Genomic DNA, 14,180 nt, shown 5'->3' on the forward strand with positions numbered 1-14,180 from the left:
CAGCCAACAGTGAGTGCTAAACCGAGGGCTTAAGGAAAATACGATAGTACCCTTTACAAGTTGACAATTCATTCTCTTATTTTGACACAAATTTTATCGACGGAATTAGTTGATATCTAAAAATTCTCTTATTAATTGTAAAATTATTCGTGATTGTCTCAAGTGTATGGAGGCAATTATGTAAATACTCTTACCTACAAAACATAGCTTAATTAGTTGGCCTCCTCTGCCTAAAGGATACAATAAATTCAGGTAGAAAACTATGGGGTGCATGTAACATGCTATTGCTAAGTTATTCAAAAATTAAAATAGAATAATGATAAAGGCATAAAATTATTTTATATAAATTAATGTGTTGTATATTATAGTATTAATTGAATAAAAACATAAAATAATAAAAATAAATAACGTGGATCTGTGTATACAGAATTTATATTTTTTAGGGTGATTAATCAGAATAATTTTTTTAATTAAGGATGTTGTAGTCTTTTCCATGTATAATACTAACTTTTCCCCCTTGTTTTTAATATTACCCACATTACAACCTAGTCATTATTATATTTCTTAATTATTTGTATTTTAGTGGTCTTATTTTTTTTATAGTCAGATTAAGGGATAGACATGAAACTACTCATCCAAACAAATATTTTAAATTAATCAATATGATCAATAGAGTCTCTGTTAGAAAGTCTTGATTGCGGTAGGTAATGTGTCCTTGCTCTTGTCTCTTTTGTTCAATTGTTACCAGTTGTAGCCTTGCACCTTTTAATTAAAAAGTGATGATAGAGCCATAATTTTTTATATAAATTTATTTTGTACAAACTGACGTGGGTATTAATTTATTAATTAAATAAAAATATAAAATAATAAAAATAAATCATGTGGATTAAGTGATATTCAATTCAATCAATTTTATCATGCTACGTGAATTTGTATAAAAATTTTGTAACTCTATCATTACTCTTTAATTAATTTTGTCAAAAATAAATAAATGTGTATTTAAAATTTAACCAATAAAAGAATAGACATTGAGAACGAAAGAGCACAAAAACTTTTATTTTCATTTTTTCAATATCTGAAGTCTCTATTTGTTGTTCTTTATTATTAATAAATTTGACAGCAAATAAACTAGAGACGTATGATTGTGAAGTTTCAAGTCAATAGGTCTAAACCCGACCAAAGGACCCTCTAAGACTCGATACCAGGAAAGAGGATGAGAAAACCTGGTTTTAACACTACTTAAATTAAGACTCTAACTAAAACTCTGTTATTACAGTCCACCATGCTCTGGTAGCTTGTCATCTCCTTTATTCTTGCTTGATTATGGGTACCCTCAGGTAGCCTCTGGCCTTATGGGACGAAGTGAACTAACCGCGAACCGTGAGGGAGTTACAGCAAGCAAAGATGTTTGAAACTTTTTCTTCCTCTGGCGGCACCAGGCTTGCTGTATGATCACAGCAGCCCAATTCCTCCACTTTTCTGAGCCATACCTGAAACACTTAGGAAGCTGACCATCGGGTTGTCGGCACTGATTTACAAATTCCTTCAGGTCACCAGCCTCAATGGAAAAGGCATCCACTTGAGTAACAGCTTCAACAGTTCTAGTTGATCTGGGGAAAACAGTACTGCTGTCTGACTGCTGATCCACAGCCCATGACACAAGCTCTTCTCCGCAAAATTCACCGTCTTTGCGCGGGGTAAAGACACTAGTCGAGCTCCAGCTCAATGTGTCGCCTCCAACGACAATGAGTTGCAGCTTGTTAACTGGGTTACCTTCCTGAACAAGGAACATTCCTTGCGTGTATGGCACTAGATTGAAATGGTACAATATTGCATTCATTCGTTGTTCATCCATCCTTTGAAGCATTGGTACCTAATTAAACACATCAAGATATAAAATGAGTAAGAAAATCAAGATTTTTTCAATGTATTCCTTTTTACTTGATTAGACCTTCGAGAATGCCCCAAATATTTTCCTAAATTAAACCTTCGACATGTCAAATTAAATATGCCAGATAACCATCAAAGAAACAATGGAACAGATGATCACCTCCTTGAGTACCGGTAAGCAGAGTTCATGCTTCATAGCAAAGCTGAGTTCCGGCGGGAGGTCATTGAAGAATTGATGTAAATTAAAACCCTCGGTTCCCTGGAACACAGATTGACAATATTTCCGGATTTTCTGTTTGAGATTGTCAGAGAGCACGTGAAAGAGCCTCCACATCTCTACCTCTTGCATCTGCGATGATTTTCGAATTTTCCTCTCCGAGTTTCCGTTAATGTGCTGCAAGAATTTCTGTTCACCAGAAAACAAGAAGCATAGTGAGTCATTGATACACAGTTAAAATTAATTAAGTTATTCATTGTGCTTCATCTTAAGCATACAATAAAAACTGATAGAATTGAAAGAGAAAAATGTACCAACCATGACATTCCAAAGATGGAAGGGAATGAACACTGCACCAGTGATGGTCATTGCACTCGAAAAGATGTTTTCCCAGGCGTCGGTACTTGTTTGAAAGTTTTGAGCAAAACTACAGCAAAAGTTTCAATTCAGTATTATTACATTCTTATTTAGTATTAATTAGTTAATTATAATATGAAAGAATTTGACATAATATTCCAAAATTGTTTTTGAAAAAGGGGCACACCAAGCGGGAAATTTTCAAACCTCACGACTCTGCGTCTCCAATGGAGGATAACCCATTTAGCTAGTTTGGTGTCTTGCAGTTAAGAAAAAGGTCAAAGGATCGATCCCACTCACACTTTCTTGAAAAGGTACTTATTTAATTATGAGGTCAAGTAAAGCTTGGGGGGGTGTGATAAACCTAAAAACAATGATAAAATAATGCACCATTGATTATGATTTCAAGAATAATCAGTTATGTTCAAATAATATCACATAGATAATATCATAAATTTTGATGCATATACATATATATGAACACTTTTACAATATTGTAAAATGTTTTATCCGCACATTACCATATATATCGACACACACATACACGCGCATATACATACATATACATAAACATACATGTATTTCTATGTGCTCGCATCCATCCATCAATCCACACATGCATACATGCATGCAAACCCCATGTACCTATATGTCCATTAGTTTATAAACTATATTTGCACAAGTTAAATACATTCTTGGTAATTCAAAAAGTGTTTATCTAAGTCCCAACATATTCGGAGAAAAACAAATGTTCCAACAATCTATAATTATATAATAAATTTTAACTTCTTTCAGTTTCTTTCAGTTGAAGAATTAATACAAAGCAAAACAAACATGCATAGTTACATGCAAACTAATGCAGGTCTAAATGCATGACCTATATAATATTCTTAATTAATATTTTGTTTCTTTCAGAATGCAATATTAAGAGGGAATATAAATGTCCCCGCAGACGCCACAAATCAAGAGTATGTTGATATTAGAACTAGCTAGATATGCCGGAAAGAGTGATAAGAAAATTACCTGAGACTCCTGATTCCCCACTGGAAACAATACAAGAATTTCTGAAGAAAATTTGTCACTTCCACAATACCGCTCTGGAGAGCATCGTAGAACATTCCGAAATCAAAGCTTGTTGGATCTCTTAGCTTTGCAGGGCAGAAAGCATTTAGACTCCTGCGGTCTCTAAACTTGTCATCATCACAGTAAAAAGAATCATGACTACTGCATCCAGCGTGTAAGCAGGCTTGCCTCCAGCATACACTCACTCTCACTATGGCTAGAAAGTACCACAGTGCTCCAAAGCTCTTGAAGAAATTAAAACAAAGATATACACATGCATAGCTAATTAGTTAAACAGAAATAATAATGAACATTATTTAGTTTGTGTCCTGTGAATCATCAATAATAATACATTTGTAATAGTAATTTAACTTACGTGACTGACAAGCAAGTAAACAAGAAAATGGAAAATTCCGCTGGCTAATCCGTGAACAGCGCCAGATGAGCTTGCTGCTTTTGTAAATAATTGATACATACGAACAAACCTTGGCAGAAATTGAGCAACAAGAACGAATTTTAACAAGCTCATTGCACTCAAAAATTTGTGTCCTCTCATTTTGGGAACTACAAGGTAAATCACCGCCTGTGTATAAATATAAACAGGAATTTCACTGTGTACGAATTGGTAAAATTAGCTATGAATGAAAAAGGGGAATAAATTATATAAAATATATATACCTGGGGGAGAGGGAGAACGGAGACTATGCCATTTATTAAACATAAAAAATTCTTTGCAAATGTCCATTTACTAGCGTGGAAACCTCTTCCGTTGACAAAGTCAGGAACAGGAACATGAGTATGTACTCTTAAGTAAAGATAAGCTATCTGAAAGCTATCCAAGACGGTGCGGAGAACAACTAAAGTAAAAGTCAAATCTTTGGCCAAAACGAGGCATTTCCTGTAATCGTCGATATAAAGGATATAAAAGAATGAGCCATCCAATGAAATCGATAACAAAAAAGCTGCAACAAAGATCAAATTCCAGTTATCGAAGCTCCGAGAAGAAGGAGGTGAATTTCTTGGTGCTGAGATGATCCGGTTTCTCAATCTCCTGGAAGAATTTTGAACAAGCTCTGTCTCAGGCCTGAAAGTGCAAGACATGGAAAGTTAAATTAAAAATAATAATGAAAAAAATAAACAAATTGCTGTTGAAGGTTAAAGAACATATTTAAAGAGCTCGAGAAAAGGCAAAGCTACGAGGTTTTAAAAATATTATTGATTGATCCACACTTCTTGGCATGAAAGGGAAAAATAATAATAATAAGAGAATTGATTCCAGGATCAGAATACACGGATTATCAAGGAAAATTAGTGACTAATATCATAGACCAAAATAGCGAATTAATTAAATTACTGTGACTAACATGATTAACGATGAGGTGATTATCGTAGAAGAAGAAAACGGATTATCACCAGAGATCGAAGAGATACGAAGAAGAAATGATTGCTTGCAATAATCAAAGAGTGGGGATCAGTTGTGGGTGTATGAAACTGTGAGTTAATACGTGCATTGACTTGGTATTACACGTATAATATCTTGAATTAGTTAGGGAATTAACTTAGGGCCACTTTGTTTAATATTCCCCTTCACCATTATATTTTTTTTGTATTTTATATGCCATTTTTATGCTAAGAGCATACGGATTATTAAAAAAAAGGAAAAAAGAAAGCAAGGGACTAACAAGGATTAAATTAAGTTTTCAACCTTTGATTTTTATTTTTTTTTTTAAGATTCAAACTCCAGTGATTGATTAATTAAATAAAGTACTTGAAAACCACTTAACTAAACCTTTAGAGATAAATATCCACACCCACTAATCAAATATGAGTTCAATCTAGATGAAATTAACATAAAATTAGTCCCACACAAATTTAGAATCCAAGAAAATAGAGAATGTTTTAAGTCAATGTGAAGTTGAAATAATTATGAAAAAAGAAATTAAATGTTAAGGCCAAAACGACATATTCCAGTTATTTTTGTTTGTTTGTTAAATTAAATATCAACTCACGATTCAAAATTTTATTTTTTTTTCCCAATTTTGAGAAGTTGTTAGTTTTATATCCATCCTACTATGTCAAGCACAACAAGCAGTGATGCCTAAATCTTTGCATGCATTTATTTACGGAAATTTTGCATTATGTAAAAGCGTGGCAGATGCTGAAGGAGATTGCGTAACGATAATTTTATTTTATTTTATTTTTGGAAATTAGAGAAATTAATCATTAGTGCCGGCAGCATCTGAGAAAATCCAAACATAAAATATGTCGCGTACTCACCGATTGGGGAGCTAAACTTTATGTTCGATATAGACTTATAATAATAATAATAATAATAAACCAAAATTAAGAAAGAGAATTTTTTATATTTATTATTTCAGGGGCACAATTGGGTTCCGGTCGAGTTTGATTTGGACAGGCCTCAAACTTCCTGCAGTTTTATTTTACCCCTATTAGTAAAAAGTTAAAATTTTAAACTTTATGAATAAAAATTAAATTTTTTTATAAAATTAAATTATTTAAAATATCCTTCATTTATTTCACTATTTTCATAACATAACTTTAATAAATTTTACGTATTAAAATAATTTTATACTTTTAATAAAAATTGTAATTGGACATTAATAACAAAACAACTAATTTTTTTTTAAATCTACAAATAAAAATTCTATTTCAATAAATCATATTTGAAAAAAATATATATTAAAGACCCCAGGGCTATTAATCAAAATCCAAAAACCTCGGATCCTGTCAAAATAAACGCAGGACATATTGTGTTGTCGGAAATAAAATCTGAAATTTGTTCAACAATTTTTTTCATGCAACACTTCTGGTTGTTATACTAGAAAGTCTATTCGTGACTTTTAATAAACTTACTTATTTTTTTGGGACAATTTTAATTTGCCAATTCAGACCTGAACGGATCGAGGTGTCAAAACCATTTCAACGCTCAAAAAAATTTATTGGTTCCCCAAATACATCATCCGAATTCTGTTTTTGATCAATATTTGGCCATAAAGCGTGAAGACTACTAATACAAATTTTACATTTTCATCATCAACCCTCAAAATCATTTAACTAATACAACCAATAACTCACTCTCTCGTCAATGGGGCCTAGAATTTTGAATATACAAAAATAATTTACATACAACTTTTCTTGTCTCGGAAGGTTAAACAATTATATTTTTACAACAATAAAATCAATCATAGAAACAAAATACGAGGAACTCACCTTGACCTATTGCTCTTCAACAGTAAAGTCTGGCTCCGCTGGCTTTTGAAGCAGCATGGGTGGCACCCTCTCCGGCACCCTTGTTTTACGAGTACTATTACGTCTTATAAGACGAAGTGCATTAGCAGCAAATCGTGATGCATAAATGGTGGCTCCTAAACTTGGGGAACTTCCACCAGCCTTGGCCAATGCGTCTTGCAACCTATTCTCTTCTGCACGCAAGGATTCTTCAAGCTTCTTTTTGCTATATCGACGCCAAGCTGCTTGTATGAAACATGCTGCCCAAGACCTCCACTGCTGTGAGTAAAATCTGAAAGTATGGCGCAGCTGCTTACTGTGAAGCCGCCTGAATTGAGAGGCTACAAATTTCAAGTCATCAGCCATTAGAGCAAAAGCTTCAACTTCTGTCAGAGCTCTAACAGTTCTAGTTGAGATGGGGAGATTAGATGAGGACTGAGGATCCAAAGCCCATGTGAGAAGTTCTTCTCCACAAAAGTCACCGGCCCCAAGATATTCGGAGTTAAAGAAACCAGTTCTTCCACCATTGGTAGTTATGGTCAGTAGCTTGCCTCGCATGATGAAGAGCATCTCATCAACTGGATCACCCTCCCGGACAATGTAGCTTTCCTCCGTGTACAGAACCGGCTTGAGGCGGTCACACAATGCATCCAAAAGTTGTTCATCCATTTTTTCAAACAATGGCACCTTAAACACAACCAACAAAATGAGTGACAGACTTTACGATTTGGTAGTTAGATTGCTAACTCTAGGGATGGATGGAAAAACAATGATGATTAACAAACTCACCCTCATGAGCAAAGCCAAGCAAAGATGGCGCTTTATGTCCCTTCTAAGGTCCTTGGGAAGATTACAAAGCAGATTCTCTTCATCAACACCTCTGGTTTCTTGCCATTTGTATTGCTCATAACGCCTAATCCGCTCCCTCAAAGTATCAGGGAGTAAGCGGTGGGCCATCCATTGTTCTGCATCACGTCTTTTCACTCTCATTTCCTCTAATCTAGTTGTTGTAGATTGCAAGTACGTCTGTTTCGCAACAAGTTCAGTTCATCAATACCTAAAATAACCGTTCTGGAATCTAAATTCCTTAATCATGCCACTTTTATAACTCAACCCCAAAACTTAAGGTCGAACTCTAGAAACTATTGTTTCTCACTCATCAAAGTATACTGTGCAAGGTGTTAATAATGATAACACAAAGTTTCAGGGAAGAAAATATTCTAAGGCAGATAAATAAAAATTAAGATATCAATGATATTAAAAATTAAAAATCAGTAGAACAAACCTGCATGTTTCCAATGAGAAATGAAAACAGCACTAAGCCAGAAATGGATATAAAGACTGCAAAGCATATTTCCCAGACATAAGTACTTGTTTCAAGGTTTTGACCCAGAGAACTGCAAGATCAGAAGAGAACTGACGTGTATCAAACACTGTAAGCATATGCATCTATAAAAAGAACAGGAACAAAGACGACTACATGATATAACAGAAACATGCACCAAAGGAAAATAGGTAACAACTGCGTAGTACTAGAATCAGCAGGTTGGCTATTACAATTATTCAGCCAAAACCTTTCAGATGCATTAACCATGAGTTACTAACAAGTAAAAAACAGTTAAGGCAGAATGTTGATGTCATCATCAAGATTCAATTACTCTTAATTATCATCATCCCAGGCAAACCCAATATCAAGAACCAATTAGCAATATATGAATACCAATCAAATAAGTAAAGATCCTATACAAACATACCTCAGATTTCGTAGGCCCCACCAAAAACAGTAAAAGAACTTCTTTGGAAAATATGTTGACTCCACAATACCAGACTCAAGAGCACCTAGGAATATTCCAAAATTAAAGAGTTTGGTATCTGCCGGCTGTATAGGGCAAAAATCACCCAAAAATGCGTTATTTCCTTGACCATCATCACAATACAATTTGCATCCATTATCCATCTTACAGTGGCCCTTCCAGCAAGTGGTTTCTCTTTCTATAGAAAACAGATACCAAGATGCTCCAAGTACCTAAAAGAGAAGCTTACAGTTTAGTAAATAACAGTATGTAAACAAAGGTTCTGGACTAAAATAACATGATAAATTTTGACAGACTCACAAATCAAAAAGTAAAACTCTTCAGTGGCAAAGGCCCATAATCATACATCCCCTACCGCCACCTCTCCACCCACACCCCCCCCCCCCCCACCTCACCTCCAACAAAAAGAAAAATCTCTTTTAAAGCAGTTAATGGATGTAGGTTCGGCCAAACCCAACAAAACTACTTCTGTTAAAAAATGTAAGCATAATATGCTCTCACTTGTAATCAACAGAGTATTAGATACTATACTTGACACATGTCCAACATTTAATCCAAAATGGCCTTTTATGTCCATCAATAAATTTTCCCCTACCGGCATTTTAGCAAAATGGCAGTCCCAATCACAGACAGTTTAACCAAAAGAAAATAACAGTGTGAAAACGAAGGTTCAGGACTAAAATAACATGATAAGTTTTAACAGACTCACAAATCAAAAAGTAGAACTCTTAAAACTCTTCAGTGGCAAAGGCCCATAATCATACATCCCCTAACCCCCACCTCTCCCCCCCCCCCCCCCCCCCCCCCCCCAAAAAAAAATCTCTTTTAAAGCAGTTAATGGATGTAGGTTCGGCCAAACCCAACAAAACTATTTCTGCTCAAAAAGGTAAGCGTAATATGCTCTCACTAGTAATCAACAGAGCATTAGATACCATACTTGACACATGTCCAACAGTTAATCCAAGATGGCCTTTTATGTCCATCAATAAATTTTGTCTTCAAAACCCAATCATTCATCCATCTAATCCAATGGTTAGGATCCAAAATCAAAAGGTAAAATTTTTTGGAGAATCAAAAACTCTCTGCATCTTCAGATTAAGATAGATGAACAACTAGAAAACTGAGTACTGTTCTAGGCGAAACTTTAAAGTCACAAGTATCAACCATGAAATTAAACTTACATGGCTAGCAAGCATGTAAAGGAAGAGATTAAATGCCGCTCCAGCCCATGCAGTTTCAGTGAGTATACCAGAAGTCCTTGTAACTTCCTTATATAACGGATATATTCGAAGAAACCTAGGCACATATTGAAATAAAACAACAAATTTCAACAAATTCTTCGTATTCACCACTTCCGATCCACCCATGTTAGGAATTATGATCAAAATCACTACCTGTGCACAGAACAGCAATTAAGAAGCCAGTAATTATTATCATAACAAAATGACAACATTTAGATGGGGCGTTGATTCTCTGCCCAGTTGAAACGCTCAAGTACACCAGAAAACCTTTTGCGGTCAAGGCATAAAATATTTCACTTACCTGTGGGAGTGGAAGAACTGCAAGAATGTCAACTAAGAAGTGTGATGACATATACTTCTTTGCAATTAACCAAGTATCTTCAACTAAAACACCTCTTCCAAAGACTCGAGAAGAGGGTGCAATAAAACCAGTTCGAAACTGAAGAATAATATGAAATATATAAAAGATATCAGTGAAAGAACGCAACACGCTAGCTGTAGTCTCCATCTTTTTGTCCAAATCAACACATTTTCTATCACCGTTAATCACAGGTACATAAAAGAACAAAGGATCCAGTGAGACAGCAATCACACACGACAGTACAAATATCTTATTCCACTTCTGAAGGAATGCTCCCTGTGGATCAAGAACCTTCTTCCCTGAACCCAAGCCTTTATTCACAAAACTATTAAAGGAGCAGTATTTTAGTGTTCTTTTAATCCTCTTAAACCTCTCGGAACCAGATTCAAAGCCTCCTTGGAACTTCGCTGGAACTGAGTTAATTGTCGTACGGAGTCTCCCAGAGTGCAACCCATAATCCAAAGGATATTGTCCATCAGGGCATTTCTCCGCGTTCCAATCATTAAACCTGAACCCAAAAAAAAAAAAAAAAGAAAAGGCACCAATCACTATAGGATATGCTTGGCATTGAGGTGAGAAGCTTGTAATTTGTGGCTGTTGCATGACGAAATCACTGGTGGTCAAATATAAGTAACTATTCAACGTACACATTCAAAATTAAGCAGAGACACAATAATCACATACATACCCTAGTAACAAAATAACAAAAACCCAAAATCCCAATCGCCCAGGATAGTAATTCGATGCAGTCAAGTATAAGTAAATCGTTCGCCGAACGCTTTAGCAATTGCGTTTTTCAAAATGAAGCAAAAACACGACGTTTACAAACAGTAATCACAGAATCACAAAATAACAAGTTTTTCAATCATATTATTTGGAATAATTAAACCATCAAAAACAAAATAAAAGTAACCAACCTCACTAGCTTCTCGGACTGGAAATTCATAACTTATAGCTTATATCTTGTTCTGTGAAGTTCCAAATGTCTGCACAAATAAAAGAAATATAACAAACTTCGTTTATTAACAATCAATTATAATTCATTAGAGGAAAAAAAAATTAGACATACTTTGCGAGATGATTAACCAGCCATGGAGATTGGAGGTTTGCGTTTGAAGATTTTGGTGATAGAAATTTTTGAAGAGAGAGGGGAAATTTCGAGGAAGGAGAGAGCAGGAGGGGCAGTGCCGGTCTTTTTCACAGAGAAAAATTATTGCGAAGAAGCTTGGTCTGTAGAGAGAGAGAAAAGGGCGTTGAAGTAAGAGATTTTATTTTTCTTGTGAAGGCGGGACCCACTGACAGACGGCTTTTTTCTTTTTTTTTTTAATTGGCTAAACGGTACGTCGTTTGGGAGTGTTAGCGGGAAAATGAGAGGGAGACAAATAGAAGACGACAGAGTGTGGTGGTAATGGAGAAAGTCAAAATTACGTTGGTGAGTGGTTTTGAAATTTATTTTTTAACTATTAACAGAGAGAAAATTACTTGCTAGTCCTCGCGACGGGGCGAACATTAATTACAAGATTGAACGAGGTCAAACTGTGAGACAGACTTTATCCTCGCGAGTACGGCACGCGCTACGCGGGTCCACAGTTAATAAGCGGGAAACAGCGCACACCAGTGACTCAGCGGGAGTCAAAGTTCCAGGCCTAACGGCATTTTGACTGTCGAAAAAGACACCGCCGTAGACTTTTGTTCGTTGTTCACGTGCCCCCCTCTGCTGTTACTTCACAATTGGTTACAGACCCAGCAATCCTTTTTTTTTCTGAATTAATAATACTTGTTATATTAGTACTTCCAACGTTGGGGATGGCTGGCAAACACCAAGGCCTGGTTTGAGCATGTTTTTTTTTAAGTATTTAGGTCAGGTTTTTTTTTTTTTTTTGTCTGAAAAAAGTTTAAAATTTAAAATTTATGTTTTATAATTTATATATATATATATTAGATTATTGTATAATTTAAATTTTATTCTAATGAAATTGAGCTTGAAAATGCACGCATTAAGTATTTAAAATTTTAAATAAATGTAATTGGTGGGACAAATAAATATAATTTTATTTTAATGTTTTTCATAAAATTCATATTCTAGGTCAAAACCGGAGCTTATTAAATGAAGGTCAAGTCTAGTCCAACTTCATTCTTAGGCTGGGTAATCACCAAGGTCAAGGTCGAGTGAGTACTTTTGATATCCCTAATTACTAGTTGATGAGGAAAAAGATGCAAATCGGACATGAGAGTCCTTTACTTCCAGCCATAAATATATATTTGTTATAAGTAATTTTGTATAAATTTGTGTGGCATAATATGATTAGTTGATTGAAATTATAAATAATAAAATAAATCATGTAGCTCGCATGGTGTTTTTAGTTCAACCAATTGTATAATACAATACATCAATTTGTACAATAATATTTTGTATAAAAGCATTTGTGGTTGTATCATTACTCCTTACTTTATCAAAACTTGATATTAATCCTAGCGTGCATTTTCATTAATAGAATGAAAACTTGTACTTGTTCAATTCGATTTGGAGATTGGTTCAAAATCGGGTTGGGTTTTCGAAAAAATTAAACTAAAATCTAAAATTATACAAAGAAAACCAACCAATCAATAATTGGTTTGATTTTATCAACGACTTATATAATATTTTCATTTTTCAAAAAGAAAATATAAACTTTTGAGTTGCTCATTTTTGGGTAAGAAATTAAAAACTAATCCGGTACAACAGCGTTATTTAATTGTGGAGGGGGCGCGAGAAATCGAGTTGATTATTGACCGCGATCACAAATCGCAATGGTTTGGATTGAGTTGGCATCATCCGTTAGATTCGTAAGCCCAGCCATATAGCTTGTCAATTAGGAGATGAAATATAAGTGATACGTCATTCAAAAAATATAGGTGAAATGTATAATTTTCGGAAAATTCTTTTCCAGTGATTCAATGATAATCAATTAAAAATAGGATGAGCATTTTTTTTTTTTAATCCTACAGAAGTTAATGCAAAATTCAAATAATTATAAAAGTTTGAGCTAAAGATATCTGTAGTTCTAATGAAGTGCTGGCTTTCTTAATTAGGCCCAATAGCCGAGTGGATGATGAGAAGGCCCAAATAGTAGGACACCAGCAAAGTCTATTAGTCTTTGGCCCAAAGGCTTATTTGTGAAGTGAGAACCAATTTTATAGAGATGTCAATTTTCACTTGTCACTCCTCTAATAAGATGTATTCAACGTTGAAGAATTGCTACATAGACTTTTATTCAAACTACTCGAATAAGGGAATAACTCCGCTGAAAAAAAAAAAGAAGTTGAGTTCAGTTTAAGCCATGGTATGTATTTTTATGCTATTAAGTCTAACAAGGTCATGGCACTATGCCCTAATTGATAAAAAGTAAATTTAAGAAAATTGTAACATAAAATTTATAATTTGAGTGGTCAAGACCCTCAAACTTCTATATGATCAAATACTCACAAACAATTTGTGAAATAAATTATTGATACTACAACTCTGCTTACATCCATTTACTCGAGCGTGTTTTTATGGTTGAAAGTAGCTCTCATCATTGATTATATATTGTAGAGTCTTCTTCAACATTGATCTCCACATTTGATTTCCTCTTTCGTTTTGAACAAAATTTTAGTGAAGATTTGTTCATTGGATAATTTAATCATACGAATTGAGAATTAAACTACCAGTTGACCTAATGATTGTTATTCTATACCCTGATCATTTTTTTGTTGTGTAATTAAGCGGGTCCAAGTGCAAATAGAATTATTGATGTTAACAAATTTAATTCAAATATCTTTAAATTATTTAATAGGTCTTGGAATGGCATTTGTTTGGATCACAATTATATTGGAACGAGATTTAATTATCTATGTGATATTATGCTAACTTAAACTAAAGCTGAAAGGCTTTGCCTTGTGTTGATCCTACTAGAAAAACGAACAAGGATCTTATTGCCTTCTTTGGAACACGACATGTCGGAATCGAC

General features: G+C 34.4%; 2 protein-coding genes across 2 annotated transcripts; both read right to left on the reverse strand.

The window, feature by feature from the left end:
• Nucleotides 1–1,262: 1,262 nt before the first annotated feature.
• LOC18032088 (cyclic nucleotide-gated ion channel 1) lies at nucleotides 1,263–4,627 on the reverse strand. The gene is made up of 6 exons (XM_006422074.2): nucleotides 4,205–4,627; nucleotides 3,903–4,109; nucleotides 3,488–3,771; nucleotides 2,426–2,534; nucleotides 2,051–2,296; nucleotides 1,263–1,873 (listed from the first exon to the last, which is right to left on the reverse strand). Exons 1-6 carry the CDS (start codon nucleotides 4,625–4,627, stop codon nucleotides 1,334–1,336), a joined length of 1,809 nt encoding a protein of 602 aa, XP_006422137.2. The 3' UTR covers nucleotides 1,263–1,333.
• Nucleotides 4,628–6,499: 1,872 nt separating this feature from the next.
• On the reverse strand, nucleotides 6,500–11,417 carry LOC18031610 (cyclic nucleotide-gated ion channel 1). The gene is made up of 8 exons (XM_006422076.2): nucleotides 11,261–11,417; nucleotides 11,109–11,177; nucleotides 10,132–10,699; nucleotides 9,771–9,983; nucleotides 8,530–8,801; nucleotides 8,061–8,172; nucleotides 7,565–7,801; nucleotides 6,500–7,462 (listed from the first exon to the last, which is right to left on the reverse strand). Exons 2-8 carry the CDS (start codon nucleotides 11,135–11,137, stop codon nucleotides 6,764–6,766), a joined length of 2,130 nt encoding a protein of 709 aa, XP_006422139.1. The 5' UTR covers nucleotides 11,138–11,177; nucleotides 11,261–11,417; the 3' UTR covers nucleotides 6,500–6,763.
• Between the last annotated feature and the right edge of the window lie 2,763 nt (nucleotides 11,418–14,180).

This window comes from Citrus clementina, unplaced genomic scaffold (genome assembly GCF_000493195.1).
Source record: "Citrus clementina cultivar Clemenules unplaced genomic scaffold, Citrus_clementina_v1.0 scaffold_9, whole genome shotgun sequence".
NCBI lineage: Eukaryota > Viridiplantae > Streptophyta > Magnoliopsida > Sapindales > Rutaceae > Citrus > Citrus x clementina.

Bases quoted from the DNA above. Each gene is read 5' to 3' on its own strand.
- LOC18031610 (XM_006422076.2), bottom strand. From the start codon at position 11,137: ATGAATTTCCAGTCCGAGAAGCTAGTGAG. The intron at 9,984-10,131 runs GTAAGTGAAATA...TTCTGTGCACAG, and splicing joins CAGTTCTTCCACTCCCACAG to GTAGTGATTTTGATCATAAT. The intron at 7,463-7,564 runs GTGAGTTTGTTA...GTTGTGTTTAAG, and splicing joins GCTTGGCTTTGCTCATGAGG to GTGCCATTGTTTGAAAAAAT.
- LOC18032088 (XM_006422074.2), bottom strand. From the start codon at position 4,627: ATGTCTTGCACTTTCAGGCCTGAGACAGAGCTTGTTCAAAATTCTTCC. The intron at 2,535-3,487 runs GTAATTTTCTTA...CTTTTGCTGTAG, and splicing joins TGGGGAATCAGGAGTCTCAG to TTTTGCTCAAAACTTTCAAA. The intron at 2,297-2,425 runs GTTGGTACATTT...TCTGGTGAACAG, and splicing joins TCCATCTTTGGAATGTCATG to AAATTCTTGCAGCACATTAA.